At 37.0% G+C, this 20,704-nt stretch overlaps 1 protein-coding gene across 7 annotated transcripts in view; it reads right to left on the bottom strand.

The window, feature by feature from the left end:
* Stag1 (STAG1 cohesin complex component) overlaps positions 1–20,704 on the bottom strand; it is a 321,639-nt gene that overhangs the window by 106,450 nt on the left and 194,485 nt on the right. For all 7 annotated transcript variants that reach the window (XM_021171587.2, XM_021171588.3, XM_085827945.1 and 4 more), the window contains 3 exons: positions 11,951–12,074; positions 3,767–3,865; positions 68–147 (listed from right to left, as the gene is read on the bottom strand). In XM_021171587.2, the coding sequence (XP_021027246.1) occupies positions 68–147; positions 3,767–3,865; positions 11,951–12,074 (303 nt within the window). The remainder of the gene's footprint in view (positions 1–67; positions 148–3,766; positions 3,866–11,950; positions 12,075–20,704) is intronic.

Below are 20,704 nucleotides of genomic sequence, written 5' to 3'. Positions count from 1 at the left end.
ACTAATCCTGAAAAACAAAAAACCCATTAAAATCTAAGATTAAACTGTTAACAGACACTATACTTACTGAAGGATCAGAGTAACCAATCGGATTGCTTCCACAGCAACATCATATTCTTTGTCAAGAGTCATTGATACAATGCGATCCTGAAAGAAGTTATAAACCAGTCAACCTTGAATATAAACGAGCCAAAGAGGCTTAAAGTATTCTAAGGCATACATGCAATAGCAAGAAGGATAAAACAGGAAGTTATCACTCTTTCCTTTTTTAAACAGTCTCAGTATGTAGCCTTTGCTGGCCTCAAACTTGTCAGAGATTCATTTGCTTCTGCTTCCCTAGTGCCGGGATTAAAGCTTTGTACCACCATGCCTTGCTTGGTAACTTTTACTCTTGAAACCATCTTATTTAAGTGGGGTGTGGGTTTTTGCTTGTTTGTTCGACACAGAAGCTTACTATGTATAGCCCTGTCTGGCCTGGAAATCACTATGTAGACCAGACCAAGTCAGAACCTACAGAGATCTACATGCCTCTTCCTCCCCAAGGCTGAGATTAAAGGTGTGCCTGAAAATGTTTTTCATTAACCGGCATTTCCCAAACACTATGCTAAGTAAACTGTTAGAAAAATTAACGCACGCCTTTAAACCCAGCACCAGGGAGGCAGGCGGATTTCTGAGTTCGAGGCCAGCCTGGTCTACAGAGTGAGTTCCAGGACAGCCAGGGCTACACAGAGAAACCCTGTCTCAAAAAACAAACAAAGGAAAATTCTCATTTTAAGTAATAAACTTCCTTTGAAGCTTCAGATAAGAACTCCTATAGGGTACCTGTGCCGTGAGGAGGATATTTAGTCATCAATTTCATAGGAGCCTCCTTAAAATAAAAAAAAAAAAGGTGGATGGTGGTAAGATGGTGTTTGAGATTGCACTGAGACAGACAAGAGAAAAAGCCACCAATACAGAAATATAATAATGAACTATCAAAAACAGAAAAAACAAAAAAGACTAGGTGGAATTTCCTCTGTAAAGGTGACTCCAGCTACACAAAGTTCTGAGTACTGACTGGAAAGGTGCTACACAGCCAGAGACAGACATTTCCTCCTACTAAAAACTCAGATGGAAGTTTAAATTTTCTGTAACCAGAAAAGAGCTTGGAGCACAAGTTTTGGAAAGCACCACAAAAATAAAGGAGTCTGAAAGGCAGAAACCTGAAAGGCTCAACATCCCCCACCTGAACCAGTGCCCTAGAAAGCAAGAGATGGGAACGGTCTACGGGAAGAATGCAGCAGAACCGGAAACATGCTCCCATCCTGGTAGTGCCAGGAGTTCCTAACCACCATTGACTGGCAAGAGAGTAGGTATGGTAGTTTCAACCTGAGGTAGACTCAACATGTCTACAGTCCCCACAGTGAGGATAAGGTGTCCCACACCTCACAAGGTTTAAGGGAGGAACTTTGCTTTGTATGTTGACTAATAGAAAAAAACGGTGGATACAAGTGACTTGGCCCTCCATATTCCCTCAAAGCCTCAGGCATGGAAAGCCCTATATACACTAATTACCAAAGGACCAATGATAGAGATAGTCCAGAAAAATTAGATTGGGGGAATTTGGAAAGAAGTGAATTTTAGCCACAAAAATCCTCATTGCATAGGCATACTTAACTTATTTGAATTACTGAAACTAATAGCATACTCATTCTCTACCTACAATGTCAGACATAATACAAAAAACAAGGAAAGAAGGAAGGAAGGAAGGAAGGAAGGATGGACGGACGGACGGATGGACGGACGGAAGGAAGGAAGGAAGGAAAGAAGAAAACAGAAAAAAACCCTCAGTAAAGACAAGACCATATCTTCTAAGTAGGAAAAAAACCATTAATACAGGGCACATTTTCTTTTCCTTGATTATTTTTATTATTTTATCATTAAAATTGCATTTATTTGGTTTGTGCATTTGACTGCATACACACAGAAGTCAATCAATGTTTCTCTTCTTCAAACATGTGGATTCTGATGAAACTTCAGGTCCTCAGGCTTGGCAGCTATGACCTTTACTTGCTGAGCCTTCTCTTGGGTCTGTCTCTCTGTCCCTGTCCCTGTCCCTGTCTCTCTCTCTCTCTCTCTCTCTCTCTCTCTCTCTCTCTCTCTCTCTCTCTCTCTCTGTCTCACACACACACACACAATTAATCCCGCCCGCCCTTTCCATTTCTCATGTCACTCCTTAAAATTGGCTCCTTTAGCAAAAAAAAAGTCCTTATTTCACTTCTCTCTAACCCTAGTACTCCAGTCCCTGAACCTTCTGGGACACAAACGAACCGAGTAAGTATCTCTTGCGGCTAACACAGAGAATGTTGGCAAGCCATTTTATTTGTTACAGTAGTTGACTCTGGGGCTTCTTCTGCCATAAATATAAATCCAAGCAAAGACAGTCTGACAGGAGAATTCACATTAAATAATATAAACAAAACACTGGAAAAGGGGAAAATTAAAAATGGCAGATTACAAACAAAACAAGACAAAACAAACAAACAAACAAACCCCAAACACTAAGATTCTACTATGGCCTTACTAACAACTGATCAATGAACCAGACCAAAAATAACATAAAAGCTAAAACCTACAACAATATCAGAGTGCTACATTTAAAAAGGATTAATGATCACAGAGAAAACTAAAATAAAAAGGAGAGGAAATCAATTTAGGACTAAGAAAAGAACATTATCAAAATAAATGAGACAATCAGTCACTTGGAAGACAAATTTAGAAACAGAAAAGAGAAACTGAGGAAGGGAACTTATATATTGAAAAGAACTAAACTGAAACTGAGCAAATGAAGGAACAAGCAATAAATTAAAACATAGCAGAAAGTGCAACACACAAGAGCAAGTGGAAGAACACAATCTCTGAGATGGAGGACAGCATCAAGACAATGAAAAAGATGAACCTGAAGTGTCTGGAATAAGACATAGGATTTAAATTATACCACTGTCTCGAAAAAAAACTCACATACTTCATACAGAAACTATTTAGAAGGTATAAAGAAGGCCACTATAAATTAAGGGCAAATAAATCAACAAGAAATAACAATTATAATCATCTATAGGAACCAAACAAGGAGCTAACACTTTTGTCAAACAAACACTAAACATCATAAAAACCCAATGGGTCCTGCTATCGTAATGGTGGAAGACCTCAATACTAAATTCATTCTTAAAATAGGTCTTCCAAAATAAAGATTAGAAATGTCAGAGATAACCTATATCATAGGTCAACTATTAATAATTAACACATCTACAATATTCCAAACAACAGGTAGAAGGATGGGGTTTTTATCTGTATGGTACACAGAAACTTTTAGAAAATCTTAGTCTGGAGGGTGGTGCTGTCACACACCTTTAATACTAGCACTCTGTAGGCAGGCAAAGGCAGGGAGGTCAGTGAGTTAGAGGCCAACCTGTTCGACAGGGCAGTTCCAGGACAGTAAGAGTTGCAAAGCACAGCCCTGCCTAGTAAAGGGCATAGAACATACATGATTTGAAAGTTAAAAGAAGCCCACTCTGGTAGAAGGATAGGGTGCAAGTAGAAAAATGAGGGAGAAGGCTGGAGAAGAATCAACAAAAACAAGGCATGCTGAAAAATGACACAATGACACTAAATACTTTGCAAATTAATAAAACAATAATAAAAAGTAGAAACCAAACACATCATGGTAATGCCACTTGTTAACGTAAGTATAACTAGTGTTAGCAAAGATCATCATTTTGCCACTTACCTTGAATCGATTAGTAAACAGCTCCAATTTGGGGAATAATTCTCTATTGGTATACAGGCTTTGTAGAGCTTTCAAACACTTCAGCCTGACTTCCCCTTGCTTTAGAAATACAAAGAAAAAAGAACAAAACAATCATTTTCAGTGTTCAAGAGTTAAAAAACAAGACTATGAAGAGCAAAGTAACTCTCAGGCAAACTTATTCAACTTATTTCATACTTAAATACAGGATGAGAAAGACCAACTGCATAATCTGAATCAACATAAGGGTTAATAAAAAATGCCATAAAATTCGTAAGTAACTTAATAAAGTAACTTAAATTCGTAAGTAACTAAAACCATCAAATATTTAGAAACTATGCCTGATCGTGATATACTGTCCATGTACCTCTGTAGTATGTTAAATTTATAATCCATTTTTATAGGTAGAAAATGGTATGCTCACTTATTCTGCTTATAATTATAGAACGATACCATAAAAACAATATTCTACTAAGGGATAATCATTTACTCATCCAACCAATATTTAGTATATGCTTTTCTATATCACTGAGAAAAGAAAGCATTTAGGAAACCAGGTAAGTAACCAACTACTTAAAATCAAGACAAATTCTATGCAAAGAAGAGTCTTAGAAATCCTATCATCTATTCATTAGTAGAATACTCCAATATACTGACCTAAATTCTATCCCAGCAGAGAATATCCTTTAAAAAGTCTTCAAAACCATTCCTCCCTTCCTCCCTCCCTCCCTCCCTGTCTCTCTCCATTCTCTCTCCATCCTGTCTGTCTGTCTGTCTGTCGATATAATATATATGAGCACGATGTACATCAGATCTCATTACAGATGGTTGTGAGTCACCATGCGATTGTTGGGAATTGAACTCAGGACCTTTGGAGGAGCAGTCATCTCTAGATCCCAACACTTTCTTAATTTACAAAAATGTTACAGGTTAAGAAACTTGAACTTCATAAATAAAAAGACTGTATTCCACATTAAAAAAAATTGAATAGAGGATATTGGAGATCAAAATATATACAACATTATCTGAAATCTATGTAACACTAAGAAAGAAATCAAGTAAGATTGAGGTTTCTATGCTCAAAAAGTAATGTATTTTATCAATCCATTCTAGAAGCAAACAAAATTAGATTTTAGTTCTTAACTCAACAGTTTGTTAGCTGCACAAGAAATGTCAAATACATCAGCTTATCTAGCATTTATAAAATTTCTCTTAAAAATTAAACATAGGAGTACACTGATAAAAGTTTGAAAACAAAAATTAGTGGAAGGGGTGATTTTTTTTTTAAACATTTTAGATTTTTCTAATGTCACTATCTCCCATAGTCATTAATGGGATGAACAAATGGAAGAAAAGAGGTACGTATAATCACTTCGCACCCACAGCAGACTACTCAGGTCCCAGCCAAATCTCCATTACTTGGCTCCTTCTTTAGCCTTTGTCTATGTTGGCTGATGTTTGGTCTTTATTTGTGCCCTTTCAGAAGAACTGACCATACACAATAACCAGCCAGAGAAAAACTTCAAACAAGTGAGGATAAAGCAGTCTAACCCAGGGCTGGAGAAAGCTCAGAAGTCAAAAGCACCTGCTGACCTTCCAGAAGACCAGAGTTCAGTTCCCAGTGTCCAAACCAGGCTTCTTTTTTATTTTTTTTCATTTTTTAAAAGCTTTATTTAATTTTATTTTCTGTGCATGAGTGTTTTGCCTGCATGCTTATCTTTGTACCACATATATGCAGTGCCCAAGAAGGAGAAGAGGGTGTCAGCTACAGACAGTTCTGAGCTGTCATGTGGGCTCTGGGGAGTGAACCCAGGTCCTCTGCAAGAGATGCCGGTGCTCTCTGCACTGATGAGCCATCTTGCCAGCTCAGAGTTTTACATTGTCAGTCACTCAGCTAGCCACTAACGATGGGTGGAAAAATTAAGCCAACAACATGAAAACAAATGAAACAACAATTGAAACTAAATTAACAAGGAGTTGAGTTTTCATTAGTAATATGTCATTACACAGCGTCAGAGCAGTGCATTGATTTTAACACAGCTACAAAGGGACGCATCTCGACTGTGGTCAAAGGTTCTGTAAGTCACTGTACAGTAAGGAGCTGAACCAGAGCTCATAGTAATACTTCAAACCAGGCTTCTTATAACAGTCTGTAACTTCAACTACAGAGGGAATCCAGCGTCATGTTTTGGCCTCCACAGGCATGCACACACATGGCAAACATTCATACAACCATCGACATAGATATAAATAAAATGAGTATCTTTTTATTCATTAATTTATTTACATTCCAGCCATTAACCCTCCTCTCAGTCCCCCTTTAAATAAAATAAATTTTATCATTAAAATGTCTAATCTTTATTTCCTCTTTGTTCCATTTTTCAGTAATATATTTGAGGTGCAATTTATTTCCTAAATAAAGCACTCTGTGAAATCATATCCTAAGAAAAGAGCTTCCCTCAAAAGGCGTGGATAAGCAACAACAGAATTGATATAAAACAACTCTGAAATCATATTTTTGTTTGTTTGCCTTATGCATTATACTTTCCTCACTTTCTTATTGGCTGTAGCCAAATAAAAACCTCAATACAATCACATGCTATAAAAGGATGTTTTGGTCAAGGAGGGATTATGTACAAAATATATATAAGATTATAATGGAGCCAAAAAGTTCTTATTTAACTGTGGCATTTTAGCCATTAAAATACCAGTATTAGTGATGTGTTTGTGGTCATGACTGTGCACATAGAATTCAGGGTAATATAGAACATTAAATTATAATGGTTATTTGCTTCCTTATGTATCTACTGTAGTACATTATTTCAGAACATACACCTAAGAAATTTACAGTAAAATAGTATGCTGAGTTAAGCCAACAGCAGCCTCAAACATTTCATGTATATTGAGTTTCTAGTCTGTTTTAAGAGGCCCATAAGTGATTGATGTATATTATCAAAGTTGTTATAAATAAACTGTACATATTCATACACTGATGAAATGGTCAAATAATGCATGTTTCAGAACATAAATTTCATTAAGTGACCAATGACTCAGAATCAGGATTGGTTTATCATGAACATGACCTAACAGAGAAGATGCAAAGGAAGTAGTTAAGATCACACTTTGGACTAGATTACTTGAAGATCGTGATAGGTGACAGTTACTGATACAGAATAGCACCATATTTGCTAATATCCTTATCTGTGGCTGGAAGGCAATGTATGCTAGCTGTATAGCATTCAAATATTCGAGGGAGTGAGGTCAATAACAACTATAAGAACTGAAGGCTTGAGTGATGGCTGCCAAGTGTACTGGCTTGTTTTTATGTCCATTTCATATAAGCTAGAGTCAGCCTAGAGGAAGGAACCTCAACTAAAAAAATGTCTCCTTAAGATTGGGGTATAGGGAAGCCTGTAGGGCATTTTATTAATTAGTGATAGATATAAGAGGGCCCAGTCCATTATGGATGGTGCTACAGTGGGCTGGTGGCCCTGCGTTCTACAAGAAAGCAGACTGAGCAAGCCTCAGGGAACAAGCCAATAAGCAGCATTCGTCCATGGCCTTTGCATAGGTTCCTGTTTCCAGGTTGCTGCCATGATCACCTTTGATGATGAACTGCAATAATGAAGAGTAAGCAAAATAAATCTTTTCCTCCCACCTGACTTTTGGTCATGGTGTTTCATAACAGCAACAGTAACCCTACCTAAGGCACTGACACTAAATACTGTAAAGAGGAAATGGAAGCCACAGGTCACTATTTGGCCAGTCCAAGCCAAATGTTTTTGTTTTTTGGTGTTTTTTTTTTTTTTTTTGACAAAAATGTCAAGAGATATGTATGTCTTGTAGATAAAGAATTGATTATAACAAAAGTCATATCCAATTGCAGAATGAGAAAATTCCAGAGCAAATACAGAAAGAGCAAATACTTATAGAGAAAATCTCTTATGCCAACAAATGAATTATGAAAGGGAGTAGACTCAGCTGAGAACTTTAATTCCTACCTTCCTTTAGGATTTGTAGGCCTGAAAATGTGGCTCAGATCTTCTAACAAGAAAATGCATGACTCCTCCCACCTTGTTTTTGCTATGTCTAATCAAGTATTTATCTTTTTTCTTCAGTTTAGCTTTTATTTTTTTAAATTTTATTGGATATTTTATTTACATTTCTTTTTTTATTATTAGATATTTTCTTTATTTACATTTCAAATGTTATCCCCTTTCCTGGTTTCTCCTCCAAAAACCCCTATCCCCTCTCTGCTACCCCTGCTCACCAAAGCACCCACGCCTGCTTCCTGACCCTGGCATTCACCTACACTGGGGCATAGAGCTTTCTTCACAGGACCTAGGGCCTCTCCTCCCATTGATGACAGACCAGGACATCCTCTGCTACATATGCAGCTAAAGCCATGAGTCTCACCATGTGTATTCTTTGGTTGGTGGTTTAGTCCCAGGGAGCTCTGAGGGTACTGGTTAGTTCATATTGTTGTTCCTCCTATGGGGCTGCAAACCCCTTCAGCTCCTCAGCTCCTTTCTCTCTCTCCTTCATTGGGGACCCTGTGCTCAGATGTTATCCCATTTCCTGCTTTCCCCTCTGCAAACACTAGGGCATTGAGCCTTCACAGAACCAAAGGCCTCTCGTTCCATTGATGCCAGATAAGGCCATTCTCTGCTACATATGTGGCTTCAACTATTTATCTTAAGGGCAATGCTGAGGCCTTTTTCATAATATACACAAATCTCTTTTGATTTTTAACCAGGCTAAGACAAAATATCAACGTGGAAAAAAATGGAAACATTGGCTCATAGAGACAGAAATAAAGAGACTAGAATAGAGAAGATAACGTGGTATCATCTAACCATTACAGGTAGCCAGGAAATACTATTGTATAATAATACTTTAACTTCAGTGTTTCATGTGTGGAAAATTTGCTCCCCAGTGTAGTACTACTGAGGGTAGTAGAAAGCTAGGACACCATACCTAGCTTAAAGCTAGTAGATTACTTCTTGAGAAAATAGATGGTTATATCAGACTGAATCTCCTGCTTTCTTTTTCAAAGTTAGCTCTCTTAAACCCACTTCTACGTGTGCTACATACAACTGTCATGTTGGATATGGTCAGAATATCCTCATTAGGACAACTGAGCAGAGGATGTTTCCTGATCTTGGACATGCAGCTTCAGGTATTCTGTCACAAGAAACAAAATGGACAGTACAGTACAGAAAAACTGCAAAGAGTAGCAATGCTGAAGGGGAGGTGGTAGAGAATCTATAGAATTGGCTCATAGATTATTCTTAAGCAGCAAGACAGGTGGAAACCCAAAACAAGCACTATGCACACACAATGAAAAAGACATCATCAATTGGTGAGCAAGAATAATTTTCTAAATGTAAACTCATAACTTTAGATGTAAGGTAATACAACCAATTTCTATCCAGACTAAAATCAAACAAACATTCTAGAAAATTCCTTTATTAAAGTTCACAGGCCAAAAAATTTAAGTACAGAAGGATAAGAATAGAATTTTATTTTCACCTTGTGCACTGTTAACTCTCAGTGACAACTCTTAATTAACTATTCTCACATCTTGGTAATTTATATATCACATGACTAGCATAAACCATAGGAATTCCCACCAACTAAATTAGTAGATATCCATGAAAGTAAGTTAGAAAACCATAAAATATCTTCTTAGAATGAAATTCCAATTCGGATACTTGATTTTGGGGACACCAATATTCTCCACACCAAGTTTATCATAGTACCATAAAGATAAAGCACGCCAATGGATCACTACAACTAAGACTCACTGAATTCTATTATAGTATCTAATTTTTATTAATTGACCCATAAATATTTTTAATAACTATATATGGAAATAGGAAAAAACACTGACTATAATAAATAGGGGTATATGTATTTGTTATAAATTACTAGTATTTCTGAAAAGTTCTCTTTGCGAAAAAAATTTTTAGACAGCATGGTAGCACTTGTCTTAAATCCCAGCACTGGAGCCAGAGGCAAGTGGATCTCTGTGAGTTCAAGGCCAGCCTGGTCTATAGAGCAAGTTCCAGAAAAGCCAAGACTGACACACAGAGAAACCCTGTCTTAAGAAACCAAAAGGAAAAAGATGTTCTTCAGAATGCAACAAGATTTCTCAGTAGGTCAAAGAATTTCCTGTGCAAGTCTGATGATCTGAGTTCAATCCCCAGATCCCACACTGGAAGAAAAGACTGACTCCATTCCATAGAGTTCTGACTTGCTCTAGGGGATCTGACATCCTCTTCTGGACTACACAGGCACCTGCATACATACAAATAACTCATTCTACCACCGCCACATAATTAAATATGAAAGAACTTTGAAATTGGTAATTGTTGGGAAGAGAGATAGTCCCACAATGAAGAATACTTGTTTCTCTTGCAGAATATACATACTCTGGTTCCAGCACCCACACCGTGGCTTACAGATATCATTAACTCCACTCCCATGGAAGCTAACACTCCATTCTGACCTCCTTGAGTAACAGACATGCACAAAACTCATATACAGATTTAGGCAAAACAGCCATATACATAAAATGAAATAAAAATAACCTAAAGTATTTGATTAAAAATTAATGACTTTTACAGTAACACCATCAAATTATTATCTTCCCAGAATTGGTGGTCATTTATAAAGAGCAGTTGAAGTTGCTAAGTGTTACATGAATATAGAAAAATACTCTTGGGGGATTGGAGGAAGAACTGAGATAGATGTGAGAGAGAGTAAAAGCATTACAATTTAAATGCATTCAAAAGACAGCAACTGACTTATTTAGAGTATATCAAAGCATTCATGTGGATACACTGTGATTCTACATTCTTTCAAACTGTAAAAAGCTATTCACAGATCAACCTAAAGAAGACAAAAATACAAAGGTCTAAATTCACATGAAGAATGTACATGAAAAAAGTTGACACAAACAGTAATATGTAATTCAGTCTAAAATTACATATTTTCCAGATATTTGTATTCAGAGGGAAAACTATAACATCCTTAGAATGTGGTACGGAAATGGAAAATCTGTGTTAAGCAATCAAGCTTTGAAAGTCTGTCTGTACACATTCAAGAACTTTAACAGAACTCTCAATGGTAACTGCAACAACAGTGGGAATTTTCAACACTAATACTACTAAATTTTTAGAATGTGTTTATTATTCATTCGTGTCTCTATGCACACATGTGATACTATGTGTGAATGTGTGTGTGTGTGTGTGTGTGTGTGTGTGTGTGTGTGTGTGTGTGTAGGCTGGAGTACAGTTAAACAGTACTGGCTCTCCTTCCTCTATGAGAACTTAAGTTTCCAGAATGGAAGAACAGGCATCTTTCCCTGCTGAGCCCTCTCCCTAGCATTAACTACTAAGTACTTTTCTAGTAAACACTGACAGTCAAAAGACACAGAAAACAAGTTTTCAAATATTATTACCAAATTTTTTTCTAGACCTACAGATGTAGTTATATTTCAAAAATACTTTAATAGCTGTATCTTATTCAATTAAAAATACTAGAATTTAAAACAAACTTACAAAATTCTTATATTTATAAATACCTGGTAGTTAAGGTAATAGAAATACCATTATTTAGCAAAAATTCATTAACTTATCAATCCTATATTTTGTTATTTTGAGGATTTCTTGTAGGAGTCAAAGTCATAGGACTTCTTTTAAAACCAAGTCTTTTTCTAAAAAGCTAGCGATAGATCCATCTAAAAAAGGCTTTATTAACTCAAGGGCTCTAACAAATCTGCTTTACCTCTGACTCAAAAAGTCATATTGTAGCCCCAACAGAATTCCAAATGAGAAAGCTTACGTAATTTTTATAGACAACTAATCCCCTTTGATCCTTTACATGGAGACTATTACCTTCTTGATGGTAATGCATACACTCTCTTATAAGGACAGATATACCAGGTTCCCAGTATAATTCAAGATAGCATTGCATCCAAGGGAGACTCATAAACCACTGTATTAAATTTCATAATGGTGATCAATAGTTATTTGTAGTATCTAAAATTTCATATTACTATATATCTTAAAAAAACAATAAGCTACTGCAATTTTGAATGTTGTCATGTCAATATTCACAACACAAATACTTCTTCATCAAAACCAGAAGTCACCAACTTACCCTATCATGAAGAGTCCATCCTACATATTTCAGGTAACTGTCATTTAGGAAGGCATCGCTATACATTTTCATCCATACTCCAATTTCTTCAATACAGATGGCTCGAATTTCAGCAATTGCATCACTGGATGAGGCAGAGGAAGACAAACCTCTGAATTATACAGAAACCTGGAAGGTATTCCAACTAGTTTTCAACAAACGTAAATTATATTCTTTCCTTTCTTAAGACAGGGTCTCAAGTTATGAAGTCTAGCCTTCAAGTCACTCTGTAGCGAGGATGACGCTGAACCTTTGGTCCCCATGCCTTCACTTTCCAAGTGCAGGGATGACAACCAAGAGCTGTGCTTACAAGCAGTTTTACTCAGTGCTAGTGACTTAAAGTTAGGACAGCTCTGTATTAACTGGGATACATTTCCAGTCCAATATAAATATTGCCTTAAAATTTAAATATTATATTTATTCAATTTGCTTTTAGAGGGGCTGCACATATGCCATGGCATAAGTGGGAAGGCCAGAAGAGAACTGAACAACAGTCAGTTTTTTCCTCTAACGTCAAGGTTAAACTCAGGCAGCCTTGGCCTCAAGAGATTCCAGTGAAACATCTCACCATCCCAATGTAAATATTCTGAATACTGTTTTATACAAACACTGCAAAAGGTCTTTAACACAAATATCTTCTTTAATTTCATTTTTATAAAAGCATAAACTATAAAATCCAAGCATAACAAACACAAACATACTTTCTTCATTGGTGCAAGAATGACACTTAAGAGTTTTCAGACATAACAACTACAGTTCTCACTACTGTTAAATCATCTGAGAAAGACACAATGTGACAAGAGTTCAAAACTATTTCTAAACAACCATCAACCAGTATAGGCTTGCACAATTTTTAATGATGAATAAGACTAATTTTTATGACCACCATAAATTAATTTAACAAGGCAAAATCATATACCAGCCAATTATTTAGAGCTGCATAATAAAGGCTTCAGGAACAGCACCATCTGCTTTTTTTAGAGCACTGAGGTTTGACTTCCAACATCTACAAGCAAGTTTCACAACCACTTATAACTTTACAAATTTCAGGGGATTGGAATGCTTCCTTCAGGCCTTAGTGGGCACCGCACTTGCCTGATATACAAACACAGGATCAGGTAAAATATGCCCAACACATAAAATAATAAAAAGTAAAAATGTAAAATAATTTACAAAACTAAAACCCTTTGAGACATTTACTGAATTGTAAGAAAATCTGTAGTTTAGCTTGTATTTCTACGAAACATTTCTCGTCACTTCATTCATATCACAGGTCTTTCATGATTAGTTACTTTATGTTTTAGGCTGAACAGTGAAGAATCATCCATATTAGTTAAAATAAAAAAGAGACAGAAAACTCATACAATTTAGAATTATATCCATTTATCTCAAGGCATGCATTAATATAGTTGTCCTGCGATGATTTTCCTACTCTAAGATAATTTCTCAAAAAAATTAATTTTATCTTTTTATTTTTTTATCAGATTATTAGTCCTAACTTAAAACAAAACAAAACACATATGGGTGCAGCACAGTAGCACAAGTCATCAATCTCAGACTCAATAGGCACAGGCAGGAAGGTCCCTGTAAGTGTGGGGCATGATCAACATAGTGAATGCCATGGCAGCTAGGTCTACAGAGAAATCAATCAATCAATCTCTCTCTCTCTCTCTCTCTCTCCCCCTCTCCCTCTCCCCTCCCCCCGTCCCTCCCTCCCACCCCCCCAAAAAAGAAAAGTGAAGAAAATAATATAAATACTAAATCTTTTGGCGTTCAATCACATTTTAAGGTTCCTCATTTATTATGGTTAATTTTAAGTAACTTTAATTCTTTAACATGGTATCATTAAAATTAATATTACAAGTAAAATTCAGCTGTAACTTTGCATTAAGACACATCTCCATATTTATTTCTTTGCAACTTTCCTGTCTTCATACTCAGATAAATTATTTGTCTGTCTCTTTCCTATTAGGTAAGGTCTCATTGTATTCTATGGGTCTCAACCTCATGACAATATGGACATCAGTCTCTCAAGTGCAGCAAAGCAGGTATTTAGGTGAGATCAAATTCAGGTCCTCAGACTTGTGCACCAAACACTCATATTGGTTGAGCCATCATCCCCTCACCCTTGTGTGGTGTTTTCAAAATATATCCATAAAAACATGATAATGGTCTCTCTGGTGGGTATTTGTTTACCTTTTCTTCACAATGAGTAACCTAAGTGATGAATATAACATGGTCAAAATGAAAAGTTTTGATTCCAGAAACTAAGTAAAAAAAGACAGTCTGAGAAATTTGTCATCTCTTAGCTACTGATCTCTCCCTGGGAAAGGTACTTGCCATATGGCTAGCACTGAGGTACCTTTTGGGGAGTTCCACGGGATGTGTAACTTAGGCCTTCTGCTATCACTTATGTTGAGCTAAGCTATCTTAGAAAAATATCTTCCAAATTCAAGCAGGACTGTAGTTTGAACAATGTCTCTAACTTTAAATTCATTTTGACATATAAATTAAAAATTAAATTATAAATATTAACGAGGTAACCTGTGGTATTTCAGTAGATATATGTATTGGATATCGTTTAAATCAGACCATGCATAGATTGCAAATATTTACCATGTAAATAAAAAAGATCCAGACTACATCCTGTTCCTTACCCTGTTCTTCTGCTGTCTTTCTTCTCCTCTGCCCTGCTCCTGCTTCTTTTATTAGTGGTGGAGGCCTTCTTTAAAAATTTTAAAAGGTTCTTATTAGGCACCCCAAACCTACAGCACCCCCAGCAATTTTGTGATTGGAGGCATACTGTTGTGTTTTATAAAAATAAAGACAAGGACAATGTTTGGTGGATGTGTAGTCAAGTGTGGGGGAGCCTCTGTGGGCCCGTGCTGAGACACTCCTCCCCGTGAGGAAACAGCCACATGATGGTATGTGATGCTATCACTTATGTTGATAGCATTAGTAAACAATAATTTGCAGGGCTGTGGTGGCGCACACCTTTAATCCCAGCACTTGGGAGGCAGAGGCAGGTGGATTTCTGGGTTTGAGGACAGGCTGGTCTACAAAGTGAGTTCTAGGACAGCCAGGGCTACACAGAGAAACCCTGTCTCAAAAAACCACCCCCCACCCCCAAAAAAAACCAAGAAAAGTTTATTCAGGGTATGGGGGAGGGGCAGGGAGGGATAGAGGGAGCACACCAGCACACAGAGGAGCACGGAGCCAGGCCATAAGCACATGGAGAGAGGGGCTAGAGGACAGAGGAAGAGCAAAAAAGAAAAAAGGGAGAGGAGGGCTAAGCTACCCCTTTTATAGTGAGTCAGGCATACCTGGCTGTTGCCAGGTAACTGTGGGGCAGAGCCTAGACAAAATGCTAACACATACAGCACCACAACCGATTGGAAATAATATAAAATGTACAATTATAGAGACAACTATCTAGTTAGGCCACCCCCTAATTCTTAATCTATACAAACTATGACATAATAATACCTGCTTTATAATGCCCTGTTTTGGGGTATTTTAATTAATAAGAATGTTAATCATTAATCTAATAACAACTAGCTGTCGTGTTGTTGGGCCCAAAAATCAGTTCTCTTTCGTTGACAGAGTTCAAATGGAAGAACAACACCTGCATCACCCATGCCTGTAATATAATAAACTGACTATATATACTGATTATTCTTTCAAATTTAAGTGAAATGCCTTTTCTTTATTACTGAGATAGATAATTTAGTTAGGGTTTCTATTGCTCTGATAGTACATGAACCGAAAGCAAATCGGCTTATTTCATATAACAGCTTGTAGCATATTATCCAGGGAAGTCACAGCAATCTGATGCGCTGCAGAGGCCATGGTAAAAAGTTGCTTACTGGCTTACTCTGCATGCTTTCTTATACAGCTCAAGACCACCTAGCAAGGGGTGGCAGAGCCTCCTGTGGGATGGGCCTGCCCACATCAATCAAGAAAGTGTCATACAGATTCACCTACAGGCAAAAGCAACAAAAGCATGTCTCAATTAAAATTTCTGTTCCCAAGTGACTCTAAGCTTGTATCAATCTGACAAAAAGCTGGGTAGCACAGAAAAGATACCTAACAAAACTTTTCTGTCCTCTAGGAACTAATATACTTTAGTACATAGGGTGTAACATTGTGCAATAGTTGTTTCAAATAATGAGTTGATTACAACTGTTGATATAAAAATATTTTTCAGAGCCCTTACTTTTCATACTAAAAGTATTTTGTATGTACAATCTCTACTTTTAATAGCTCCATCTCATTAAGACTGGTATTCTAAAGAATCTGACAGCAAAAATATAAATATTAAACTAAAAAGCAAAAAAGTTAAGACATGATGAAAAATAATAACAAAAATTGAAACACAGATTAATTTTCAATTGCAATTGACAATGGGATCTTGAACAGCAAAATGAATTAAGGATAATCTATACTTGATAACTTAAAGAAAACCACCTATAAAAGTACAAATCTGGTAAAAAAAATATATTAATCTTTTATTTCAATTTTATAGTGTGAATTGATCATGTTGGTTTCTATGGGGAAACCTCACTAATTGACTAACTGTACTAATAATCTGAGTATGGGGAAGACATAGGGCTTTAAAACTAGATTTAGATAGCTTTCTTGACAAACACGAACTTAATTATTTTCTGTTTACAATGAAATAAGAATGAACTCTAGTCAGTTAGAAACAAAGGTTCTTGTAATGTACTGATATCAACTTTTCCTGTAACTAGATTAAACAAGTTATTGCAATTTAAAATCTGAGGTAGAAACTAGTAGTTTTGTTGCTTATATAGGAGAAATTATAGCAGCTCTAAAGTGAATAATTCTGTATGTTAAAAAGATCTATTACATAAAGTGCAGCACAAAATGAATTCCTATCTCAAACAATTCTATGTAAAATTTTGCTCTAACAATTTTTTTTCTTAAAAAAGAACAACAAGAGAGAAATTGTGTGAAGACCTGTGTGTGTGTAGGGGATAAACAAAATGAACTCAGGTGAATTTAAACATCTAATGAAGTTGCTGACACACACATATACCATCTTTTGTTACATACATTGTCAATAAGAATTTTAAAACACAGAAAGTAACTCACAGTAAGACCTGAAAATGAAATTTTAAGTAGAAAGGGAGGTTAATGCGCTCCAAGGACATCATGTTGAGAGGAGTCATAGAAGACTTCTGAAAAAGCAGTATATATACCTGAAGAACTGAGAACCTGTTTGAAAACTAAGTTCAACTATTATTTCAGCCAAACAACTTATTTTAAATGTGTTGTAATATCACATTTTTTAGACTATGGACATGATCATGTAGCAGATATTTTCTTAACCCTGGAATAAGTTTGAAGGAAGAAAAAAAGCAGTAAGTTTATTAAATTTGATAACATGATATACCTCGATTTTGTTGCATTATGCATTAGTGTAAAAAAAAGTGACAACACCTAGAAAAATCCAATATGACTGTATCTAAAGAGTCTACTAAGAAACACAGACCTAATATCCACTTATCAGTGAGTACATATTGTGTGAGTTCCTTTGTGAATATGTTACCTCACTCAGGATGATGCCCTCCAGGTCCATCCATTTGCCTAGGAATTTCATAAATTCATTCCTTTTAATAGCTGAGTAGTACTCCATTGTGTAAATGTACCACATTTTCTGTATCCATTCCTCTGTTGAGGGGCATCTGGGTTCTTTCCAGCTTCTGGCTATTATAAATAAGGCTGCTATGAACATAGTGGAGCATGTGTCCTTCTTACCCGTTGAAACATCTTCTGGATATATGCCCAGGAGAGGTATTGCTGGATCCTCTGGTAGTATTATGTCCAATTTTCTGAGGAACCGCCAGACTGATTTCCAGAGTGGTTGTACCAGCTTGCAATCCCACCAACAATGGAGGAGTGTTCCTCTTTTTCCACATCCCCGCCAGCATCTGCTGTCACCTGAATTTTTGATCTTAGCCATTCTGACTGGTGTGAGGTGGAATCTCAGGGTTGTTTTGAGTTGCATTTCCCTGATGATTAAGGATGTTGAACATTTTTTCAGGTGCTTCTCTGCCATTCGGTATTCCTCAGGTGAGAATTCTTTGTTCAGTTCTGAGCCCCATTTTTTAATGGGGTTATTTGATTTTCTGGAGTCCACCTTCTTAAGTTCTTTATATATATTCGATATTAGTCCCTTATCTGATTTAGGATAGGTAAAGATCCTTTTCCCAATCTGTTGGTGGCTGTGGTTTTTTGTTGTTGTTGTTGTTATTTTGTTTTTTGAGACAGAGACTCTCTGTGGCCCTGGCTGACCTGGAACCTGCTCCACAGGCCCAGCTGTCCTCTGCCTCCCAAGTGCTGGAATTGGTGTGCATTTCCATGTTCTTCTACTTTTCCCATGTCTTGAGCAGTTTTGTTCTCTACTTTTTAAGAGTTCTTGCCTATAACCGGTTTGCGATTCTAAAAGGTAACGTATTTTGGATTCCTTTTGTTATTGGTGCTGGGTCAATTCATCACTTTAGCAAAACTTGTGGCTTGACTTTTAAAAACAAGTGACAGTAAAATTATGATTTAACCCAATCATGGACTGGTAGGGTGGACAGACAGCAAAACCTGGAGGGCATCATCTTGAGTGAAGTAACACAATCACAAAAGAACTCACACAATATGTATTCACTGATAAGTGGATATTAGCCCAAAACTTAGGATACCCAAGATATAAGATACAATTTGCTAAACGCATGAAACTCAAGAAGAATGAAGACCAAAGTGTGGACACTGTGCCCCTTCTTAGAATTGGGAACAAAACACCCAGGGAAGGAGTTACAGAGACAAAGTTCGTAGCTGTGATGAAAGGATGGACCATTTAGAGACTGCCGTATCCAGGGATCCATCCCATAATTAGCTTCTAAACGCTGACACCATTGCATACACTAGCAAGATTTTGCTGAAAGGACCCAAATATAGCTGTCTCTTGTGAGACGATGCCGGGGCCTAGCAAACACAGGAGTGGATGCTCACAGTCAGCTATTGGATGTATCACAGGGCTCCCAATGGAGAAGCTAGAGAAAGTACCCAAGGAGCTAAAGGGATCTGCAACCCTATTGTTGGAACAACATGATGTACTAACCAGAACCCCGGAGCTCTTGTCTCTAGCTGCATATGTATCGAAAGATGGCCTAGTCGGCCATCACTGGAAAGAGAGGCCCACTGGACTTGCAAACTTTATATGCCCCAATATAGGGGAATGCCAGAGCCAAAAGAATGGGAATGGGTGGGTAGGGAAGTGGCGGGCACTATGGGGGACTTTTGGGATAGCATTGGAAATGTAATTGAGGAAAATATGTAATAAAAATATTAAAAATTAAAAAAAAATAGAATAGTATTACTATTTGGGAGGTAGAGACAGAAGATGACGCCAATCTTATCAAGAGATCTTAGCCGGGTGTGGTGGCGCACACCTTTAATCCCAGCACTCGGGAGGCAGAGGCAGGCGGATTTCTGAGTTCGAGGCCAGCCTGGTCTACAAAGTGAGTTCCAGGACAGCCAGGGCTACACAGAGAAACCCTGTCTCGAAAAACCAAAAAAAAAAAAAAAAAAGAGATCTTGTTTTAGAAGTGTGTGGGGGTGTGTAAACAAACACACACACACACAAATACACATTGTTTTTAAAAGTATGAGTGCTTACCACATCTAAAATCTGATATAAAATACTTAAGAAGTTTCACACAACCTTAGTTGAAAAATCCCATGACTTAGCTCTATACACTATAGACACATAACTGACAGTGGTGAAGTCACCAATAAAATCTGTGAAAGCTATAAAATAAACTGACTCATATACAATGACAGATTAAGACAAAGATACAACTTCTTAACCTTAAACACAAGTCTAATAGGTTATAAGGACATTTAAGTATTGGAAGAAAAATGTAAAAATGTGAACAAACTATGCCAGTGCCTGGCAAATACAGAAGTGGATGCTCACAGTAAGCTATTGGATGGAACACAGGGCCCCCAGTGCAGGAGCTAGAGAAAGTACCCAAGGAGCTGAAGGGGTTTGCAATCCTATAGGAGGAACAACAATATGAACTAACCAGTACCCCCAGAGCTAGTGTCTCTAGCTGCATATGTAGCAGAAGATGGCCTAGTCCGCCATCATTGGGAGGAGAGGCCCCTTGGTCTTGCAAACTTTATATGCCTCAGTACAGGGGAACGCCAGGGCCAAGAAGTGGGAGTGGGTAGGTAGGGGAGCAGGGCGGGGTAGGGTATAGGGAACTTTCAGGATAGCATTTGAAATGTAAATAAAGAAAATATCTAATAAAAGAACACTGAAAGTAAAAACATAAACAAAAACAAAAACAGAAACAAAAACAAAAAAGAAAATGTGAACAAAGACTTCTGTATGAAGGAAAACCATTATTCAAAGATGAAGCTAAAATATTAATTGCCTAGATAAATGAAACTAACAAAATTTGATGGTAGCCAAATTGCTTTATAAGGACCACAACAAAGTATTCTCCAGTTGAACTATTGTAGAATGCTCTCAGTATTTTACAAAAATCTTTACAAACTCTACATCCAATAGAAAGCTAATATACAAAATAGACAAAGAACCCAAGAAGTTGGACTGCAGAGAACCAAATAACCCTATTAAAAAGGGGATACGGAGCTAAACAAAGAATTCTCAAGTGACGAGACGAATCTTGA

This window comes from Mus caroli, unplaced genomic scaffold (assembly GCF_978045245.1).
Source record: "Mus caroli unplaced genomic scaffold, Mus_caroli_1 scaffold_11, whole genome shotgun sequence".
Lineage (NCBI taxonomy): Eukaryota > Metazoa > Chordata > Mammalia > Rodentia > Muridae > Mus > Mus caroli.
Note: the sequence above shows the minus strand (reverse complement) of the source record. Positions and strands in the feature narration are given on the sequence as shown.